This window comes from Scyliorhinus canicula, chromosome 3, assembly GCF_902713615.1.
Source record: "Scyliorhinus canicula chromosome 3, sScyCan1.1, whole genome shotgun sequence".
NCBI classification, from domain to species: Eukaryota; Metazoa; Chordata; class Chondrichthyes; order Carcharhiniformes; family Scyliorhinidae; genus Scyliorhinus; species Scyliorhinus canicula.
The window spans coordinates 14,193,695-14,216,783 of NC_052148.1; the positions used below are offsets into that span (position 1 = coordinate 14,193,695).

Here is a 23,089-nt window from a genome sequence, read left to right on the forward strand (position 1 = left end):
TGGTGGGGGCTTTATTGGCTGGGTGAAATTGCTGTACCAGGCGTCTGTAGCAAGTGTATGTACAAACCTGCTGAGGTCAGGGTACTTCGAGCTTCACCGGGGAATGAGGCAGGGGTGTCCCCTCTTCCAGTTACTATTTGCCCTAGCTATAGAACCACTAGCTATGGCGCTGAGAGCCTCGAGGAACTGGCGGGGACTGGTTCAGTGGGGGGGGGGGGTATATGCAGATGATTTGCTCGTGTACATTTCGGACCCTGTGGAGGGGATGGGGGAGGTTCTGCGGATCCTCAGGGATTTTGGTAGTTTTTCAGGGTACAAACTGAACATGAGAAAGAGCGGGTTGCTCGTGACCCAGGCCAAGGGGCGGGAGGAGAGACTGAAAGAGCTGCCGCTCAGGATGGTAGAGAAAAGTTGTCGTTACCTGGATATACAGGTGGCTAGGAAATGGGATGCCCTGCACAGGCTCAACCTGACCCAATTGGTGGAGCAAATGGAAGGGGACTTTAAAAGGTGGGACATGCTCCCACTGTCACTGGCAGGGAGGGTGCAGACCGTCTTCCCCAGATTTTTGTTTGTCTTTCAGTGTCTCCCCATCTTCATCCCTAAGGCCTTTTTAAAGTGGGTGAGTAGGATCATTACGGGCTTTGTGTGGGCGAATAAGACCCCGTGAGTAAGGAGATCGCTGTTGGAGCGGGAGAGGGGGGGGGAGGGTTTGGCGCTGTCAAACTTTCGCAACTACTACTGGGCGGCCAATATAGCTATGATTAGGAAGTGGGCAATTTGGGGGGGGGCAGCGTCATGTGAAGGTACTAGTCTGGGAGCTTTGATAACGGCTCCTTTGCAGTTCTCCCCGACCCGTTACTCCACAAGTCCGGTGATGGTGGCGACACTGCGGATCTGGAGGCAGCGGAGGAGGTACAAGAAGGTGGCGGGCGCGTCGGTCTGGACCCCGATATGCAACAATCGCAGGTTTGTCCCGGGTAGGATGGATGGTGGGTTCCAGAGTTGGCAGAGGGCAGGCATCAGAAGCATTTGAGATCTGTTCATAGACGGAAGCTTTCCCAGTTTGCAGGCGCTAGAGGACAAATTTTATCTGCCGCCAGGAAACTCCTTTAAATATTTGCAAGTACGAGCCTTCCTGAAAAAACAGGAAGTGGCCTTTCCGACGCTGCTGCCACTGAGGATACAGGACAGGGTGGTCTCCGGCATCTGGGTGGGGGAGGGGAGGGTGTCGGATATCTACCACGAACTACAGGAGGTGGAGGAAACTCCGGTGGAGGAGCTCAAGGGCAAGTGGGAGGAGGAGCTGGGTAGGAGTTGGAAGCGGTCTGTGGGCAGAGGTCCTGGGCAGGGTTAATTCCTCCTCCTCATGTGCCAGGCTCAGTCTAATTCTTTTAACGTGGTCCAGCAGGCACACATGACGGCAGCGAGAATAAGCAAGTTTTTTGAGATAGAAGACAGTTGTATGAGGTGCAAGGACAGCCCTGCAAACCATGTCCACATGTTTTGGGCATACCCGGAGCTTAGAGTGTTCTGGCAAGGGGTCGCGAAGGCGCGGGTGGTGCCGAGTCCAGAGATAGCGATCTTTAGAGTGTCAGAAGACCCGGGAATTCAGGGGGTGAAAGATCTAACGTCTTGGCCTTTGCCTCCCTAGTAGCCCGGAGACGGATGTTATTAATGTGGAGGGACTCGAAGCCCACGAGTGTAGAGACTTGGGTTACCGACATGGCTGGGTTTCTCAGCCTCGAGAAAATAAAGTTTGCCGTATGAGGGTCTACGCTAGGGTTCTCTCGGAGGTGGCAGCCGTTCGTCAACTTTCTCGGGGAAAATTAAAATGTCAGCAGCAGCAGCAATCCGTTGGGGAGGTGGGGTGAGTGCTTCATTGGGATGGTGTGGGAAGACTGGGTCGTGTGGGGTAATGTCTATTTAATTGTTATTGTATATTCTCTTTTTGCACTATGTTAATGTTCACTCTAGTTTGTTTTGTTATTATTGTCATGTGAGAGTACCTTTAAGAAATAAATGTTTAAGCAGTGTACCTTTAAGAAATAGAGCAGCTCCTATTACTGAAGTGATGTCAGGGGGGGGGGCTGAGCTGAGCTCACTTCTGCTTTTTGGGAGTTTTCGTTTCAGTTTTGAGAAAAAGAGCTTAGGTGTGTCTGAAATGAAAACAAAAATCGCTTATTGTCATGAGAAGGCTTCAATGAAGTTACTGTGAAAAGCCCCTAGTCGCCACATTCCGGCGCCTGTCCGGGGAGGCTGGTACGGGAATCGAACCCTGCTGCTGGCCTGCTTGGTCTGCTTTAAAAGCCAGCGATTTAGCCCAGTGAGCTAAACCGGCCCCCCTTTTTTTTTGCAGTAAGCTGGATCTGCTGTGATCTTTGCCAGGAAAGAATATCTCTGAATCATTTGGGTGATTCAAACTCATAATAGTAATGTCTTTAACCTGATGTGTTTCTGTTTAAAGGTGTTAAGTCTTTTGGAGGTTTGAAGGAACATTTTGAGGGATTATTTAGTGTTGTATTATTTTTGGGGTTATCTTTGAAGTAAGGGGCGTCAAGGGATCCAATGTTTATTTAAAAAGGTTAAGTTGAATTCATGGACTAAACATTGTTTTGTGTTTAAAAACCCACATGTCCATAATTGTAATACCACACCTGGAGACCAAGCCGTGTGCTTCAAAAGCAACAATACATTAAAGGGAGAGGTTGGTTGAACTTCATGATAGGTTAGGTGGATTGGCATGATAAATTGCCCTTAGTGTCCAAAAAGGTTAGGTGGTGTTGTTGGGTTAAGGGGATGGGGTGGCGGTGTGGGCTTGGGTGGGGTGCTCTTTCCAAGGGCCAGCGCAGACTCGATGGGCCAAATGGCTTCCTTCTGCACTTTAAATTCTATGATAATACATTTTGGGGTTCTGAAAATGCCGCTCCCATAACATTATAGTTACTACTGTTTTATTATGAAAAATTTTGCAAAACCTTCATAAAAATACATTTAAAAAAAAAAGGTAATATGGACATTCTGAATTCTCCCTCCGTGGACCCGAACAGGCGCTGGAATGTGGCGACTAGGGGCTTCACACAGTAATGTCATTGCAGTGTTAATGTGAGCCTATTTATGACAATAACGATTATTATTACCTTAATGTCTTTTAAAACACCCAATACCACCTCCTTTTCGATGTCAACATGACCCAGACTGTCCACACACCATACCCAAGAATCATCTATCTTCCGCAAAGTCCTTTTCTTTGGTGAACACTGATGCAAAGTACTCATTTAGTACCTCACCCATTTCCTCTGGTTCAACACATAGATTCCCCCCATTGTCTTTCGGTGGTCCAATCCTTTCCCTGACCACCCTCTTGCTTTTTGCATATAAATAAAAAGCTTTGGGATTCACCTTAATCCTACTTGCCAAGGACCTTTCATGACTCCTCTTGGCTCTCCTAATTTCCTGCTTAAGTACCCTCCTATTTTCTTTATACTCCTCAAGGGTTTTGACTGGTCCACCCTTCTAGACTGTACAAAAGTCTCCTTTTTCTTTTTGACGCATTTCACAATATTACTCATTATCCAAGGCTCCCTAAACTTCCCACATTTCATTCTCTCAGGAACATGACTTTCCTGTATCCTAATCAACTGTCGCTTGAAAGAGTTCCACATGTCCAATGTTGATTTACCCTCCAATAGTCACACCAATCCAAATTCTTCAATTCCTGTCTAATGTTATCATAATTTGCCAGTCCCCAGTTTAGCACCTTAACATGAAGGTTACCCTCATCCCCATCCAAAAGTACCCTAAAACTTATGGAATTGTGGTCACTACTCCCAAAATGTTCTCCTACTGAAACCTCAACAACTTGTGTTGCACCCCATTCAGGTGAGTGAAGAATCCCATTATGTTCTTGTTTTGAAACTTGTAGATGCTGGAGGACTTGCAGGGTTCAGGAGATGGGACATTTGTTGTAGACTTACCTAGCCTCCCCTAATCTTGTTGCTGCAGTGTTGCTACGGCCAATGAGAAACATAGATCAGATCAGAAGTAAGTAATTTGGCCTTTCGAGCTATCTTGGCCATGCATTATGATTATGACCGATCCTCTACCTGAAATAATAGTCTTGCACTCTCCTTATACCCTACGACACCTTTAGAGTTTAGAAATCTGTCTATTTCCTTCATAAATATATTCAGTGACTTGATCTCCACAACCTTCTTTGGTACAGAATTCCACAGAAGAAGTTTCTCTTCGCCTCAGTCCTTAATGGCCTATGCTGTACGCTGAGATTGTGACCCCTGTTTTCTAGCCCCCAACCACATACAGGAAACACCATCCCAACATCCAGTCTGCCCAGCCTTGTCAGAATTTTATATATTTCAATGAGATCCCTTCTTTCTGGCGGCACAGTAGCACAGTGGTTAGCACTTCTGCCTCACCTCGGCTGCCTGTCTTTGTGGAGTTTGCGTGGGTTTCCTCTAGGTGTTCTGGTTTACTCCCACAGTTGAAAAATGTGCAGGTTAGGTGGATTGGCCATGCTAAATTGCACCTTAGGGTGGGGTTGCAGGAATAGGGTGGGGAATTGCGCCTGGGTAGGGTGGTCTTTCGAAGGGTTGGTGCATACATGCTGGGTCGAATGGCCTCCTGCGCTGTATGTGAATATTGTTGATGGTAAATGTCTCAGAGATGACGGCATTGCAGATCATGAGGTAGTGGCTGGATGAGTGTACCTGGCACTTGTGTAATGCAAATGTTATTTATCAGCTCAAGCTTAGATGTTAAACAAGCCCTGTTATAGGCTGACATTGGCTGCTTATTTATTGGAGGAGTTGTGAATTGACCTTTCGATAGGCAAAATACTTGGAGGGCTTATTTTTCGGTCAATATGGAAAAATCTGAGATGTGGGTCTAAATTAATTGATTTGGGGCAAATACAAAGTAAATATATATATCCAGACAACATATAATGTGAGGACAAAGTGGATTTCTTTGTGTGATACTGATGCACTTTTCAACATGGGAATTTGGAGGTTATGAAGCGCCATCTGATGGTATAAATCTACAGCTACAGGCGTGGCTATGTCACAAGTGATGGCCAAATATAAAATGTGTGACATAATTAGTAAATATAACACTAGTCGTTTGTACACCGAGTCAGTCGTTTCCCCCATGGCTTTGTATACCGAGTCAAGACGAAGTGCTGTTTCCTTTTTGAGAGAGGGATAATTAGACCAGGTAAACAGAAATAATCCATTTTAAAATCCTTATTTTCTTTAACCTGTTATGTGCACTATATGAAAACCAAACATATTTGAACATTGTCAACCGTTTTCCATTCTAAATTCTTGTGCCCACATTTCTAATGGAAAGTGTTCCCCAATTAAATCTTTCTGGCAGTGCTGCTTTCGTGTCTGTACTGGCAGAAGAATGTCATTACAACGTGACAAGTTGACGAGCAGCTTTCATGAGAAAGTTTGACATAGAAATTTTCAGTTAAATAAAAAGTACAGCTGGAGAGGAAACTAGTGTGACAAAAAGCAAAAAAAAATAACTTAGATTAGGTATGATATTGAATGTAGGAAAAAGGTAAAGTGGTGATTTTTATTTAAGCAACCAGATGAGATAGAATTCGGAAATTCTATCATTGTGGAAAGTATATATTTTCAAGTGAAATGCTCCCATAAATGTACATGAGGAAAAGGTAACAAAATAAATAGAGGGGAATGTGAAGCTTAATTCGTGCAAAATGGGAGGTACTATCTTTGAGCTGACATTTACAAATGAATCCAAGCGCTATACTCCACCTACAGGATTGAAGTTTAATGAGCAAGACAAACCGAGAAATATCACCTGAAAAGAAGTAATGAATTAAGGGCGAGAGAGCGAGGCACCCAGCCTCAAGAACTTGAAAACAGTACAAAAGAAGGTGGAAAACAAAATCACATAATATCTTGAACAGGTAGCTGGAAATGGGAGCAACACCACAGCACACTAGAAAATATATATATCAAGATATGTAGTTCTGTATGAAATACTTCCTGGATTTCTGCTGCATTTATATGCATGTATTTGTGTGTTTATCATTTCTGTAATTTGATGCATATTTAATCTTTTGTCACAGGGTTTGCTTCATAATTCTTATGAACTAATAATGCCAGAGAGTCATTCCTGGTAACTATTACTGCTGTGCTTTGGAAATATTTTCCTCTCTTGAATATGCTGATTCAAGGCACCAGCCATCGCTTAATGTCTTGACCTAATGAACATCAGGTTACTTGACCCTTCAATTACCAATTCTCCTGAACTGTCCAGAAATATATTACAACAGAATGCAAGATAAAGTCTCTCTGGCACTGCTGCTTGTAACGCAGAAAAAAAATGTAAATTCACACTTTCCGTTGTGGTTTGCATTGGTATACTTTCTGCGCTCCCTTATGGGTGACGTCAGTTTCGAGGAAGCTTTCACAAACCACAAACAAATACACTTATTAGTTACAGTGGATCCAACTACAGGCACGCCACATAATAAAATCTCTAAGTATGTCCAAGCAGAGTTAGCATCCTACAGCCGTATTTTATCCCAGGTTATTGAACAAGGGCCCTGTGTACGAAATGGGGCTCTCATTCATGAATGTGGAAAGGTTGTCTATTCCACTAAATTACAGTAATCTAAACCCTTCCTATTCTTCTGTCCAACCACCCTTTTCTTCCCTTGCATAATATCCTGATACTGATGGTAGTTACAGTCCAGAGTCTTGAGTTAAGGGCCAAGAGGGGCTGGTTTAGCTCACTCGGCTAAATCGCTGGCTTTTAAAGCAGACCAAGGCAGGCCAGCAGCACGGTTCGATTCCCGTACCAGCCTCCCCGGACAGGCGCCGGAATGTGGCGACTAGGGGCTTTTCACAGTAACTTCATTGAAGCCTACTCGTGACAATAAGCGATTTTCATTTCATTTTCATTTCATTTCATTTCAAGTTTGAGGAAGTCACAGCTAATACGAACAGAGAAGCATGAAGGAAGGCCCCTTAAGTCTGCTACTCGCATTCTAAGCATTGTCTGGCATCTTTGAATTTGTCTACATATATATGTTTCTGGAACATACCTCTTCATTCACCTGAGGAAGGAGCAGTGCTCCGAAAGCTAGTGTTTGAAACAAACATGCTGGACTTGGTGTTGGAAGACTTCTTACTTGCTCACCCGAGTCCAATGCCAGCATCTCCACACCATTAAATAAGATCATGGTTGATCTGACTGTAGTCTCAACTCCACTTTTCTTCCTTTCTCCGATACCCTTTGCCTCCCTTGTCAATCAAGAATTTATTTAATTCAACCTTTAAAAATATTCAATGACCCTGCTTCCACTGCTCTCTGGGAAAGAGGTTCCACAGAATCACTGCTGTGAGATGGATGTTATTTTTTTTTAATGTTTTTGAGGAATACTGTGTTATTCTGTAAAGATGGTGGTGTGTGACTTGTGTGTGGGGTAAAAGGTTAATAGAGAGAACTTGTCGGGGAGAATTGAGAGATAAAAGGGGTAAAGATGCTAAATGCATTCATTTATTATATTAAGGCCATGGTGAAGTGGATTTATAAGTAAATGGGTTAGGTTTCAAATTTTTCAGGAGACTGCTTTATTTATCAGCTTTTTCTTTTGGGAAAGCTGAGCTCAAACATGCTGAGAACAATGGAATCGAAGATGAAAGAGAAAAAAGGCTATTTAAGGAGAGATGTTGAGTTGTGTTGGCTGTGTGGGGAAGGCATCCTGGGAACAGCTCTATGCTGACAGAAGGTGCAAAATCTGAAGCAGCCGTCCTGAAACCAGAAAAGCCGTAGTTTTCAGAAAACTGCCTTGTTTCTGAATTCTGAGTGAGAAAGTAGTGCAGTACACCTGTACCAAAGTGACAGTGGCTTTTCCTTGGGTAATACTGGGTTTTTAATAGTTAAAAAACCTATATGGGGGCGTTGCCAAGAATGTGTTTTCTTGTGTGTTCTGTAAAGGTGAGTTATTTTGCAGAGGTTATGTAAAACTGTTTTAACTGTGTAGCTTTAATCTTTTTGTTTTGTTAATATTTTAAGTTTCAAATCCTAAAAGAGTAATCAGTAGTTTTCCTTATTTTCAGAATACAAAAAAATGGTTGTGATCAGTAAGACAAGTTTCTCTCTGAGAATAGGCAAATAACACTCATGAGAGAAAAAAAAAATCTTCTAATCTCTGTTTTAAATAGGCAATCCCTTATTTTTAAACTACGTCCCTCAGTTCTAGTCTCTCCCATAAGGGTACACATCCTTTCATCGTCCACTTAGGACCTCCGTGCAAAGCATCAAATACTATATGCGCTTCTAGGGGATGCAATATGTGGGAGATCTCCTGAGTTCCGTGTGGTGGAGAGTAAGGGGGAGGGTTATATGTTAAATATATTATATATCTTGTTATTGTATAACAGTTTATGTATGCATTGTCAATTTTTAGAAATGATGTAGAGTTTCTAATATAGGGTAACTAAGATTAAAAGTCAGGTAATGAGATGAAGGGTCTGAATTGAACTATGAAATGTTTTTAAAAAGTACATTTATTAAACTTTTAACATTTTATACCAACCACAATTACAATAACACAAAAGTAACAATAGAAAAGCAAAGACAAAAGAATAACCTTACCCCCACCCCCCTAATATCTCCAAGAGCTATATCTCATTCCTTCTTGAAATTATATGTTTTGGCTTCAACTATTTTCTGTGGTAGTGAATTCCACAGATTCACCACTCTTCTGGATGAAGAAATTTATTCTCCTCTCAGCCCTAAAACATTTAGCCCATATCCTCAAACTATGACCCCGAGTTCTGGACTCCCCCACTATCGGTAACATTCTTTCTGAATATACCCTGTCTATTCCTGTTAGAATTTTGTACCTTTCTATAAGATCCCCTCTCACTCTCCTAAACTTCAATGAATATAATCATTTAGTCTCTCCTCATATGACAGTCCCACCATCCCAGGAATCAGCCTGTTAAACCTTGGCTGCGCACCCTCCATAGCAATAACATCCTTCCTCAGATAAGGAAACCAAAACTGCCCACAATACTCCAGGTATGGCCTCACCAATGCCCTATACAATTGCAGTCCCGGTTCTGCCCAGGTGTAACCCGTCCAGTTTGTATGGGGCCCACCTGTGAATTGGTCCCAATGCTGCAGGAATCTGAAAACTTCCCCCTCACACCATCTCTTCAGCCACATGTTCATCTGATGCATCTTACTATTTCTACTCTGACTAGCACGTGCCACTGGTAGTAATCCTGATCCTGAGATCACTACCTTTCGATGTCCGACTTCTGGACTTTCTTCCGAACTCACTATATTTGTCTTTCAGGACCTCATCCCTTTTTTTAACCTATGTCGCTGGTACCAGTGTGCACCACGACCACAGGCTGTTCATCCTCTCCCTCCAAAATGTCTCCGAAACATCCCTGACCCAGCACCAAGGAGGGAACATACCGTCCTGGAGTCTCGTTTGCAGCCTCAGAAACACCTGTCTATTTCCCTTACAATCAAATCCCATATAACTACTGCATTCCCACATGTTTTACTTCTCCCCTCTGCAGCAGAACCAACTGTGGTGCAACGAATTTGGCTGTTGATGCTTTCCCCTGAAAAGTCATTCCCCTCAACCCTATCCAAAGCAGTATATCTGTTTTGCAGAGGAACGGCCACAGGAGACTCGTGCTCTGCCTGCCTAGCTCTCTTGCTCTGCCCAGTGGTCATTCATTCCGTTCCTGCCTGTGGTGTCTGAGCCTGCGGTGTGACCACCTCTCGCTACGTGCTATCCACGGCCTCTGCCTCATGGATGCTCCACAGTGTCCCCAGCTGTCGCTGCAGCTCCAAATCGTGGACTTCCAGGAGCTGTAGCTGGAGACACTTCCTGCAAACATGTCCCCGGGTAAGGAAAATGTTCCCGGCCTCCCACATGCAGCAAGAGGAATAAACCAAGGCTTTGAGTTCTCCTGCCATTACTTACCCTTTTAAATTAAAGCTTTTGAAGCTGCTTGGTATTAGATGAAATTCAATTTTCTATGGCTCTTCTTTGCTTGTCCTCATTACTACCAATTAGAGCCCTTAAAGATTATAAACCACAAAACTTATTTTCAAACTATAATTGATTAAGCTGTAAAGACTTACTGACCTTGCCCATTACTTACAAATCAGTTCTTCTTGTAACCACGTAGAACACGTACGAACAGACTCAAAAACAGCTTCTTCCCCACTGTCACCAGACTCCTAAATGACCCTCTTCTGGACTGACCTCATTAACACTACACCCTGTATGCTTCATCCGATGCCAATGCTTATGTAGTTACATTGTATATCTTGTGTTGCCCTATTATGTATTTTCTTTTATTTCCTTTTCTTCCCATGTACTTAATGATCTGTTGAGCTGCTCTCAGATAAATACTTTTCACTGTACCTCGGTAGACATGACAATAAACAAGTCCAATCCAATCCAACCTCAGCTTCAGCAGGGCAAGCACACTATCTGAAAATTTAAAAGTTACAAAGCAAAGAGACCCTCTTCCCACTCTGCACAATCCCCACTCTGCTTCAAATTCCCAAGTTTCAAGCTTAAAGCTCACTCTTCCCGTGGCCTCACGCCGGATGTGGCCTCTCTCCCACTGCTCGTGCGCAAAGCTCTGCGCTTGGAAGCTCTTTACTGAAATAGAGCTGAGACTGTCTGAGATGACTCTCACACTAGTTAAGCTTCAAATTATGTAATCAACACCTCTTGCCTTCTAATCTGGCTTCAGGAGATCCATAAAGTGCAAAATGAACGGCCGCCATCTACGATCGAACACCTCAATTGACCCCTTCACTGTCAACTTGACCATCGCAAGATATAAGAACTCAATCAAATCACCAACCCATGCTGCGGTGTGAGGTGATGTCGCCTGCTTTCAGTTCAGCAAGACATGCCCCCGGGCCAGCAGCGAGGCAAAGTGAATGCCAGAGCATCCACCCCCACCCCCGTCCTCAGTTCTGGCAGGTCTGACACTCCAAATACAGACTTTTTCTGGGGCAGAAACCAACCACCTCCCTGCTCCTTCACCTGCACTTTACTGAATTTCACGTCATTCTCTGTGACGGCCTCCTGTCGATTTAACTGATGAGTAAACAGGCGGCTAATCTTCTCCCCATACTCGTATACTCATATACTATACCCGTTAAACACCGCAGCTGACCCACCACCCAACCCATGGATAGTAGGTCGAACTACATTTGCAGTTCCTTCCTGCCCCAAAGCTCTGGTGTTGGGTCATTTGCATATTTCCTATCCATGCCCAAAATCTTGTCCACCACCTCCTGACATTCCCTCCTGGCCTCCCTGTTCATGTGTGACTTGTACAATATGATAAGGGGCAGCACGGTAGCATGGTGGTTAGCATAAATGCTTCACAGCTCCAGGATCCCAGGTTCGATTCCCGGCTGGGTCACTGTCTGTGCGGAGTCTGCACGTCCTCCCCGTGTGTGCGTGGGTTTCCTCCGGGTGCTCCGGTTTCCTCCCACAGTCCAAAGATGTGTGGGTTAGGTGGATTGGCCATGCTAAATTGCCCGTAGTGTCCTAAAAAAATAAGGTTGGGTTACGGGTATAGGGTGTATACGTGGGTTTGAGTAGGGTGATCATTGCTCGGCACAACATCGAGGGCCGAAGGGCCTGTTCTGTGCTGTACTGTTCTATGTTCTATGATATCCCCCGATATCACGGTTTTTAATGCCTCCCACATCGTTGATGGTGAGACCATCCTGTTCTCGTTCCATCCATTCCACATCGTTCTTTTTGGCCCGATGTTTGCAAAACCCAAGATCCAAAAAAAGTCCCACATTCAGCCTCCAACCCAACTCCTTGCCCACCGGGTGCATAAATAGCCAGGATCTCCACCCACCCCCATCCTCCGTCATGAATGCTGCTTGCATCTTTGTCATCCCAGAAGGGACCAGCAATCTCAGCGTGGAGTGTTCCAACTTCTGATCCAAAAGACAATTAAATCCTCCTCTTAAATCAGTTAGCATGTCTCTAACTCTGGAATTGCAGCCAACAACCGTCTCATAAACCTAACATCGTCCCAATCTTGGGCATACATGTTCACCAGCACCACGGCCTTTCCTTTGGGCATACCTGTAACAATTACATAATGACCCTCTGATCAGCCTCCACCTCTCTGCCTAAAATCGACCACTCCTGTACCCCATTGTCAAACCCGGAGTGAAAGATGTGGCTCACCCAGGCCTTCCAGAACCTGATCCGGTCCCGCACTTGCAGGTGAGTGATCAACATTGTTGGAGGTCTCTGCCCGCCCCCCCCCCCTCCCCCATCCCCCCAAATCAGACAAGTGCAGCATAATTCAATATTGCTACCACAATTTTTGGATCCCAGGCCAACCTAAGATGGCCACCAGCCCACCCCTAGGCTGAGAAAAAGAATAGCTCCCCACTCATCCCCTCTCCAGGCCCACAGTCTACCTGGCCCAACAGGCCACAGCCTCTCCCCACACTCCACTCTTATTCGCTAGCCACTCTCTCGCTCCAATATCCCCTCAAACAACAGCCCCCCTATGAAATAACATTAAGGTGCTTAACTGGGGAAAATGTTTTTATTTCTTTAAACTCTCAACATTTTACGTAATAATTTGATGTAACTTTGTTATATGGAATGGATCATATTGCATCGACATAGTCATTTCACTTGTGTCAATTAAGTGGCTGCCCATGGACAGTGACATTGATTGTCATCCAAGCTGGGAAAGTTTAGTACCAATGTGTGACTGCATTTGATTTGATTATTTCCTATTTTGACATTAGCTTTGGCTCTGAATGCTCCTGACTAACCGGATTCTATTAATCAGAATGGTTGCTTGACTATATTTATGTCCTGATACCATACATTATTTGAAAATTTTCTCAAGTAAGTTAATTTGATTATTTTGTACCAATATACTTGTGTGCTTCACAAAACCAATCTACGTTGGCTTCTGATCCACCAATGCCTTGATTTAAAAATTCTCGCATTTGTTTTCAAATTTTTCCATGGCCCTCATCTCTCTGTCTTTCTAACTTCCTCCATTCCTTCACCCTTCAAGATGCTCCCTTTAACTCTGGTCTTTTATGTATCGTCACTCTTTATTCTCTCATTTCCCTCATCACTAGGGCTGAGCTTTTAGCTGCCCAGACTCTGGCCTCTGGAATTGTCTCCCTAAATCTCTTGCCTCTCTATCTCTCGCCTTTTTAAATCACTCATTGCTCTTTGAATAAGCTTTGGTCATGGGCCCCAATATTTCCTTGCGAATCAATTTTGTTCGGAATGATTTACTACTAAAAGGCAAATAGTTTTTTGTGATCTTATTAATTCATCATCTCTAAACTCTAATCCAGTGACAGATCTGAAATAATTAAATATATTTCTGTTGCTCAAAACAATCTATTCTAAATTGGGGAGGACAGAATTGGTGCTGAGCATTTTTCTGCATGTGATATTGCACTTCACTGAATTCCCAATGATATTGCTGTTTTCAACAGAGTAGTTTCTGCTGGTCTTGGCAGAAATGGTGATTCTCTGGAAATAAAATGTCAAATATCCACCGTAAGTTAGAAACCCGCCCCCAACTCTTACATTTACATTTTCTAATTTAAATGGAATGAGGAATATCAATTGTGATGTTGATGTTAACTTGCCGTGTTCAACAAGAGATTTTGTAGCTAATCATCCATTTACAGTACCTTGCGCAACATGTTTGAGTAAACAATGGGCTTGCACACTTTGCTAATGGCAGCAGTTATGAATAGAGAAGGTTGTGATTTTGGTATTTCCTGGCATTAGTTGAATATTATGTGCCTTTTTAAACAAGACTTTAGGTCTGAAGTTCTGAAGGAGGAATGGGAGAAAGGGAATTGAGCATCAAAAACGGCACAATGACAAGGGAATGGACTTGTGTTATGATCCTAGACCAGTAGTTTTTTTTACAGCCCGGTTATGGACCAAGAACATTTTATTTTGTTTGAGGTAGACGGAGTTTGAGATTCAAGACACTTGCTAAGAGAAACATTCTACTGGTATTGAACAAACAAAAATAAAATTGACCGTACAAGGTCAGAAAGATAAAACAATTTGCAGTATCTATTTTATAAATCAACATTCGGGGTTAATGAGGTACATGCAAATTCATGGGCTCATAGAATTGTTACAGTGCAAAGGGAAGCAATTCTGCCCATCGTGTCTGCACCAGCTCTCTGAACAAGCATCATGGGTTAGTGTCATTCTCCTGTCTTTTCCCTGTACTTCTGCACATTGTTTCTATTCAATTCATAGGCAAACTGTGGTCAATCATACCACCTGAAAAATAAGTGGAAGATGTGACCAAGACAGCTACTGCGGATTTCTCAACAATCCGCCTATATGTCAGTAAGCATTTTAGTCAACTATTCTCGTTGAAACTCCTTCCCTCACACAAAGAATTCCAGTCTTCACTGTTGAAGTTCTCATAGACATAGAATTTACAGTGCAGAAGGAGGCCATTTGCCCATCGAGTCCGCACCGGAAAGACCAACACTTCTAAGCCCACACCTCCACCCTATACCCACAACCCAGTAACCTTAACATTTTAAATTCCAACAGCTGCCAAGATAGGACTTGAATGCATGTCCCCAGAATGGGCAATTTAGTCTGGGCAATCCACCTAACCTGCACATCTTTGGACTGTGGGAGAAAACTAGAGAACCCAGAGGAAACCTACGCAGACACGGGGGGAGGGGATGTGCAGAATCCACACACAGAGTGACCCAAGCGGGAATCGAACCTGGGACCCTGGAGCTGTGAAGAAACTGTGCTAACCACTGTTCTACCTTGTTGCTCTCATTGGAATTCTCTCTCTCCAAAGTCTGCTCCAAACTGGATGGTTTCAACAGTTGCCCAGTTCACAGAATTTCAGTCTTGATTCACAAAACTCTGTTCCCTGGATTCGAGTCTGCATTCCATCAGCAAGTCACAAGCGCACATGCAGCACTTTGGCTGCATTAAGCAGAACACTACTATTCCAAAGTGGCACCTTTGCCCCAAAAACCTGCAGCACAGAGCCGCTAACATGCCACAAAATTATTTACTATTGCCCCTGATATGTTTATGTTTAGCATTTCCTGTTTTTTATTTCGTGCAAGACAAAAACATGAGAAATGGAAATGTCACACTGCAGAAAATGGGGCTGTAGCATTTCTTTTTTTAATAGTATTTTTGTTCAACAGTTTTACAATACAAACAAGGCTGTAGCATTTCTTGACAGTGAAGGAAAGTTTTGCCCTTTGTTTAACCGTGTGAAGTATCTGACCAGATATCAAACCCTCCACCACTGGCGAAACAGTGGCAACCATGTGTGCCAGCTGCAAGATTCACAGCTCTAACTAGCCACGGTTCTTTAGACAGCACCTTCCAAACCCACGACTGCTCCTGTCTAGCAGGACGAGCAGTAGATGCCTGGGAACCCCACCACCTAGTTCCCCTTCACTGTTGCTGGGGCAAAACCCTGGAACTCCCTCACAGCACTGTGGGTGTACCTACACATCATTCAGTATGGCAATTCACCACCATCTTCTGAAGGGCAATAAATGCTCAAATTTTCGGACTTGATTGAGATTGGCACACGAGTGCTTTATCTCAGATAGCTGCCAATTAAAAATAAGCATACAATATCAACCAAGATGCTGAAAGAGCTGTTGAAGCATTATATGTACACAATACATTATGAAAAACCACTGGATATGATCATGCTTATGCTTCCACCATAGCTCAAGTTGTCCATCATAGCTCAAGTTATCCATTCACTTCCTTGTGGGATACATTGCTCTACTTAACCCAATAATTCTGTTTCATTGATAATGACCCATTATAACAGGCCTGCAGTGTATGTGCAGAATATTATAAAGTGATGCAGCACACGTGGGAGGTCATTCAGCCTATCAAACTTAGCTGAGTCATTTAAAGTGCGATGTAATTAATTGCATTGTACTGCGTTCCCCTAATTTCCCAAAAAGTATTTCCCCCCTGTGGTAATTGCCATTTTAAAATTCATTATTGAATCTGCATTCGTTATCCTTTCAGGCAGAACTTTTCTGGTCATTACTTACTGCATTAATAAAGTGGCCCTTATGTTACTTGTGGTTCTTATGCCAATAACCTTTCCATTTTGTTTAAAAATTGAGTACCCAATGCTTTCTCTCTCTTCTCCCCCCCCCCCCCCCCCCCCCCTCCCCCCCCAAAAATTAAGGGCAATTTAGCGTGGCCAATTCACTTACCCTGCACTTCTTTTTGGATTGTGGGGGTGAGACCCACGCAGACACGAGGAGAATGTGCAAAATCTACAGAGGCAGTGACCAGGGCCGAGATCGAACCCGGCTCCTCGGTGCTATGAGGCAGCAGGGCTCACCACTGCACCACCTTGCCGCCCTTGCCAATTATCTTAAATCTGTCTCTTCTGGTTACTGATCCTTCTGCTACTGGAAGCATTTTTCCTTCTATACACCATCAAAATCATCACAATTTTGAACATCTAACATATCTTACAGTAATCATCTTAGTTTAGTGTCAACTGTGGTAGTACACCCATTTCTGAATGACAAAGTTCCAGGTTCAAGTCCCACTGCAGGGTTTGAGCACAAACATCAAAGGTGACACTGAGGGGAGTGCTGCACTATTGGAGATGCTGTCGTTCAGATGAAATTGGGGGAGGCTGTGGTGTAGTGGTAACGTCCAGAGACTTGGGCTAATGTTCAGGGGACATGCGTTCAAGTCCTACCTTGGCAGCTGTTGGAATTTAAAATGTTAATAAATCTGGAATTAAAAAGAGCTCAGCAATGGTGACCATGAAACCATGGTCACGAGAACATAGGAAATAGGAGCAAGACTAGGCCATTTGGTCCATTGAGCCTCCTCCGTCATTCAACTGGAGGATGGCTGATCGTTGATTGGTGCAAAAAATCACCTGCTTCACTAATCCTTCAGGGAATAAAATCTGCAGGGTCTGGTTTAGCTCACTTGGCTAAATTGCTGGCTTTTAAAGCAGATCAAGCAGGCCAGCGGCACGGTTCGATTCCCGTACCAGCCTCCCCGGACAGGCGCCGGAATGTGGCGACTAGGGGCTTTTCACAGTAACTTTATTGAAGCCTACTCATGACAATAAGCGATTTTCATTTCCTTACCTGGCCTGGCCTATGTGCGACTTGAGACCCACAGCTATGTGATTTTTTTTTTAAATTTAGAGTACCCAATTATTTTTTTCCAATTAAGGGGCAATTTAGCGTGGTCAATCCATCTACATGGCACATCTTTTGGGTTGTGGGGGCGAAACCCACGCAAACACAGGGAGAATGTGCAAACTCCACACGGACAGTGACCCAGAGCCGGGATCGAACCTGGGACCTCAGCGCCATGAGGCAGCAATGCTAACCACTGTGCCACCGTGCTGCCCCACAGCTATGTGATTGACTCTTAAGTAGCAAGCTACTCAGTTGTTTCAAACCAGTGCGAAAAATAAGTCTTGTGACCCGTGATCAACCTAGGCAGCAGAAATGGCAACGGCAAACCTTGCCCTGTCGACCCTGCAACATGAAATCTCGGGGTTTGTGCCAAAATTGGGAATCCTGCCCCCCCCCCAATGAATCAAGCAACAGCATGGCATAATCATACTCATGGAATCATATCTGATAATGTCCCTGGAACCACTATCCGTTACTATCCCTGGGAGATGACAGGTGAATTTAACTGATATTTTGAATTGTTCTTCATTATCAAAGATAAAGCAATATCCCAATATCTGTAAATCAGGAAATGGAAGAAAGGGAGGAACTCCAGATAATTACAATAACCAGGAAAGTGATACTGGTCAAATTGTTGGTACTGTGGGCTGCCAAGCCGCCAGGTTCTGATGTATTTCATCCTGGGGACTTATAGAACGTAGAATATACAGTGCAGAAGGAAGCCATTTGGCCCATCGAGTCTGTACTGACCCACTTAAGTTCTCACTTCCACTCTATCCCCGTAACTCCTCCTTCCCCTCCGAACCTTTTTGCACACTAAGGGCAATTTAGCATGGCCAATCCACCTAACCTGCACGTATTTGGACTGTGGGAGGAAACCGGAGCACCCGGAGGAAACCCACGCAGGCACGGGGAGAACGTGCAGACTCCGCACAGACAGTGACCCAGTGGGGAATCGAACCTGGAACCCTGGCGCTGTGAAGTCACAGTGCTAGTCACTTGTGCTACCATGCTGCCCAGTATGGTGAGATGGTTGTTATGTTGCTTTCCAAAATTCCTCAGATTTGGGGGTGATTTCATTAGATTGAAATACAGCGCATGTAACTCATTTATTCAGTAAGGGAGGGGGACGAAAGCAGAAAACTACAGACCAGTTAGTATCACATCTGTCATTGGGAAAATGTGAAAAGCTGTTATAGCAGGGCACTTAGATAAGTTCATTGTAATCAAGCTAGTCAACTTGCTTCTGTGAGGAATATCACTTTTAACTAATTTATTGGAGTTCTTTGAAGCAGCAACGTCTGCTGTGAATTAAGAGGAACTGATGGATATACTAAATTTAGATTTTCAGAAAGCAGTTGATAAGGTGTTAAATGAAAGGTTTTGTAGAAAATCAAAGCTCATGGTATAAACAGCAACATATTTGCATGGATAGCAGATTGGCTAGGTGACAGGATACAGTTGACATAAACAGGTCATTTTCTGGTTGGCAAGATGTAATGTGTGATACTTCACAGGGATCAGTGTTGTGGGGCCTCAACTTTCTCGAATTTGTATAAGCAATGTGGATGAAGGAATGAAAGGGATGGTTGCTAAATTTGCTGATGATACAAATATAGCTAGGAAAGTAAGGAGGAAAGGGACACAGGCTACGGGAGGACAGGATAAGTGAGTGGGCAAAGATCTGACTAATGGAGTTTAATGTGGGAAAGTGCGAAATTGTTCATTTTGGCAAGAAGCAAAAAAGAAAAGTTACCTTAATGGTGAGAGATTGCAAAGCTCTTAGATGCAAAGAAATCTGGGTGTCAAGGTGCATGAATCTTAAAAGTTTAGTATGCAGTTACATCAAGGAATTAGGAAAGCTAATAGAATGTCATTGTTTATTGCGAGGGGCATGGAATACAAAAGTACGGTGGTTATGCTTCAGTTATACAGGGCATTGGTGCGACCACATCTGGAATACTATACATACAGTATTGTATATTTAGGATGGATGAAGCAGTTCAGAGAAAGTTTACAAGACAAATTCCTGGGATGGATTTGGATTTGTTGTCACATATACTGAGGTACAATGAAAAGTATTATTCTGTGTAAAGTCCAGACAGATCGTTCCATACATGGAAAACATAGGGCATTAATAGGTACACAATGTAAATACATAGACACAGACATTGATTGAAGCATGCAGAGTATAATAAAGATGCATGGAGAGATCAGTCCATAAGAGGGTCATTGAGGAGTCTGGTAACAACAGCAGGGAAGAAGCTGTTTTTGAATATGCTAGTGCGTGTTCTCAGACTTTAGTATCTCCTGCCTGATGGAAGAGGTTGGAAGAGAGAATAACCCAGGTGGGATGGGTCTTTGAACATGAGACGTATTGTTTATGCATGTAAAGATGCAAATGAATTTTCCTTTGTAGATAAATGTCATTATAAAGCAGGTTATCTGCCAGGCTGCTCTCTGCATTAGCCAATTTTTTCTATAATGAAGTTACCTTTTTAGAATGCCAGTGAATTTTCAAGCATTAATCTCTAATGATCAAAATATCCACTCCAATCGCTTCTCGGCCTTTTGGCGAAGATGAGCGTGAGATCAGGTGTAATGCCTGGCTTTGGTATGTCTGTCATATGGGGACCATGAATTGGATGCAATTTGAATTGGTTTTGGAGCTGGATTAGGGGTTTGCCCCTGTCTGTACAATGAGCTCTGGCTTTGTAACTCTGATAAAGTAATAAAACAAATACCCACTCACACCTTGGATACATTTTCTACCTCCACCTCAACATGGAATGTTTTAAGAACATAAGAACTAGGAGCAGGAGTAGGCCATCTGGCCCCTCGAGCCTGCTCCGCCATTCAATTAGATCATGGCTGATCTTTTGTGGACTCAGCTCCACTTTCCGGCCCGAACACCATAACCCTTAATCCCTTTATTCTTCAAAAAACTATCTATCTTTACCTTAAAAACATGTAATGAAGGAGCCTCAACTGCTTCACTGGGCAAGGAATTCCATAGATTCACAACCCTTTGGGTGAAGAAGTTCCTCCTAAACTCAGTCCTAAATCTCCTTTCCCTTATTTTGAGGCTATGCCCCTAGTTCTGCTTTCACCCGCCAGTGGAAACAATCTGCCCGCATCTATCCTATCTATTCCCTTCATAATTTTAAATGTTTCTATAAGATCCCCCCTCATCCTTCTAAATTCCAACGAGTATAGTCCCAGTCTACTCAACCTCTCCTCATAATCCAACCCCTTCAGCTCTGGGATTAACCTAGTGAATCTCCTCTGCACACCCTCCAGTGCCAGTACGTCCTTTCTCAAGTAAGGAGACCAAAACTGAACACAATACTCCAGGTGTGGCCGCACTAACACCTTATACAGTTGCAACATAACCTCCCTAGTCTTACTATTTTTACTATTTTCTATTATCTGCTACCTGAAGAATTTGCAGCAAGCCAGCATGGCCAGGCTTGTCCACTGACACCTTGCTGCAATATTCGGGCTCTTGTTGTAAATTGAACAAATTTGTGTTTAATAATTATTTTTGTGGTGATTTGCAGGTAGAAGAGGAATTATGGGAGGAGGAATTCTTGGAACGGTGTTTTCAGGAGATGCTGGATGAGGAGGACCAAGAATGGTTCATTCCAGAGCGGGATTTGCCTGGCATCAACCAGGTGCAACAACAAATGAATGGACTGTCCATAACTGACAGCAACAAGACAGAAGAACTTGTGGTAAGGAGCAAAGAATGGTGATGTAACACACTCGCACATGGGGCCAGTGCACATCACATTAATGTAAAACTATTTGCTTTCTGATCAGTACACTGAATGACCTGGCACATTGCTTTCCTTTCTATATTGATGTTAAATTGGTTTGTAGGTCTAGATTATCAAAAGTAATTTGGTGTTCTTAAGTCTTTATCCTTGACTCTTGTTAGATTATTCAGAGGATAAATATTTGCTTTGATTTTTTGCGATAAATGGGCAGCCATGAAATTGCACAAAACAAGTCCACACCAAAAATAAAACTGCAGTACATGCACAGATGTTTAGGTTTAGCATTTAAAATCGCATCACGCGCTGAGGACCTGGGTTTGATCCCGGCCCCGGGTCACTGTCCGTGGGAGTTTGCACGTTCTCCCCATGTCTGCATGGGTCTCACCCCCACAACCCAAAGATGTGCAGGGTGGGTGGATTGGCCACATCAAATTGCCCCTTAATTGGAAAAGAATTGGGTACTCTAAATTTTTTTTTTTTTTAAGCGTTAAAAAAAACATATATGGTTGATTTTGGTGTTGTAAGACTTCTTGCTGTGCTCACCCCAGTCTAATGTCGGCATCTCCACATCATGATTTTTGTTTGTTTGAGGTTTTGTTTTTTGAACTGGGGAATAGGAATTGGTTGTAATGTTCTAGACCTTTAAACCTGAATTCTAATCTCACTCCAAGTTTCCAGTTTCATCAATATGCAAGACAAATTTCAAGTGCTTCCCTTGCTCCATCCAAATATACCCACATCGACTGGCTCCCCCTTGTCAACTGTACTGGTTACATCTTCAAAGAATTCCAACAGATTTGTCAAGCATGATTTCCTCTTCTTAAATCCATGCTGACTCTGACTGATCCTGCCACTGCTTTCTAAATGTTCTGCTATAAATCCTTGATAATGGATTCAAGAATTTTCCCACTACCGATGTTAGGCTTACTGGTCTAAAATTCCCTGCTTTCTCTCTACCTCCCTTTTTGAATATTGGAGTGACATGAGCTACCCTCAGCGCCAGGGACCTAGGTTAAATTCTGACCTTGGGTGATTGTCTATGTGGAGTTTGCATTCTCCCTGTGTTTCCTCCAGGTGTTCCGGTTTCCTCCCGCAGTCCAAAGATGTGCATGTTAGGTGGATTGTCCATGTTAAATTGTCCCTTAGTGTCCAAAACGTTAGATGAAGTTACAGGGATAGGATCGGAGTTTGGGCCCAGGTGGGGTACTCTTTCCAAGAGTTGGTGCAGACTCGATGGGCCAAATGGCTTCCTTCTGCACTGTAGAGAATCTTATGATTCTATATCCGACATGATCTGTTTGGATGTCAGTGGAACAGGCTCATGGGGCTGAATGAAATGCTCCTGTTCTTGTTCCTCCATCGATGCCGCTCTGTCATGTTGCATGAGAAGCTGTTCTATTTCCCATATCCCGCTTCCCTAAGTCTCAACAAGCTATTCAAACTTCAGGTGTCACAGCAATGTGAGGATGTAATTAGTAGAATAGATGAGGGTAAACCAGTGCATGTAGTGTATTTGAATTTTCAGAAAGCTTTTGATGAAGTCCCATATGAGAGTTTAGTGCTCAAAATCAAAGCACATGGGATTGGGGTAATATACTGGCATGGGCAGAGAATTGGTTAGCAGACACGAAACAGTAGAAATACATGGGTTATTTTCAAAGTGGCAGGCAGTGACTAGTGGGGTCCCGCAGGGATAATGGCTTGGGCCCCAGCTATTCACAATATACATGACTTACTTGGATGATGGAACCAAAAGTAATATTTCCAAGTTTGCTGATGACAGGGAACTTGGTGAGAAGGTGAGTGATGGGGAGCATGGTGAGAGGTTTCATGGTGATTTAGACAAGTCGAGTGAGTGGGCAAATGAATGGCAGACACGGTATAATGTGGGTGAATGTGAAGTTATCCATTTTGGATGAAGAACCAGAACAGCAGAGTCTTATTTAATGATGATAGATTGGGAAATGTTGACATACAAAGGGAGTTGTGTGTCCCAGTACACCAGTCACTGAAAGCAAGCAAGCAGG

The 23,089-nt window shown here is 43.4% G+C and overlaps 1 protein-coding gene across 3 annotated transcripts in view; it reads left to right on the forward strand.

Annotated features, from left to right (window-relative positions):
* Window positions 1-23,089, forward strand: part of LOC119963824 (polyadenylate-binding protein-interacting protein 2-like) — a 132,221-nt gene that overhangs the window by 102,827 nt on the left and 6,305 nt on the right. For all 3 annotated transcript variants that reach the window (XM_038793139.1, XM_038793137.1, XM_038793138.1), the window contains one exon: window positions 20,844-21,017. In XM_038793139.1, the coding sequence (XP_038649067.1) occupies window positions 20,844-21,017 (174 nt within the window). The remainder of the gene's footprint in view (window positions 1-20,843; window positions 21,018-23,089) is intronic.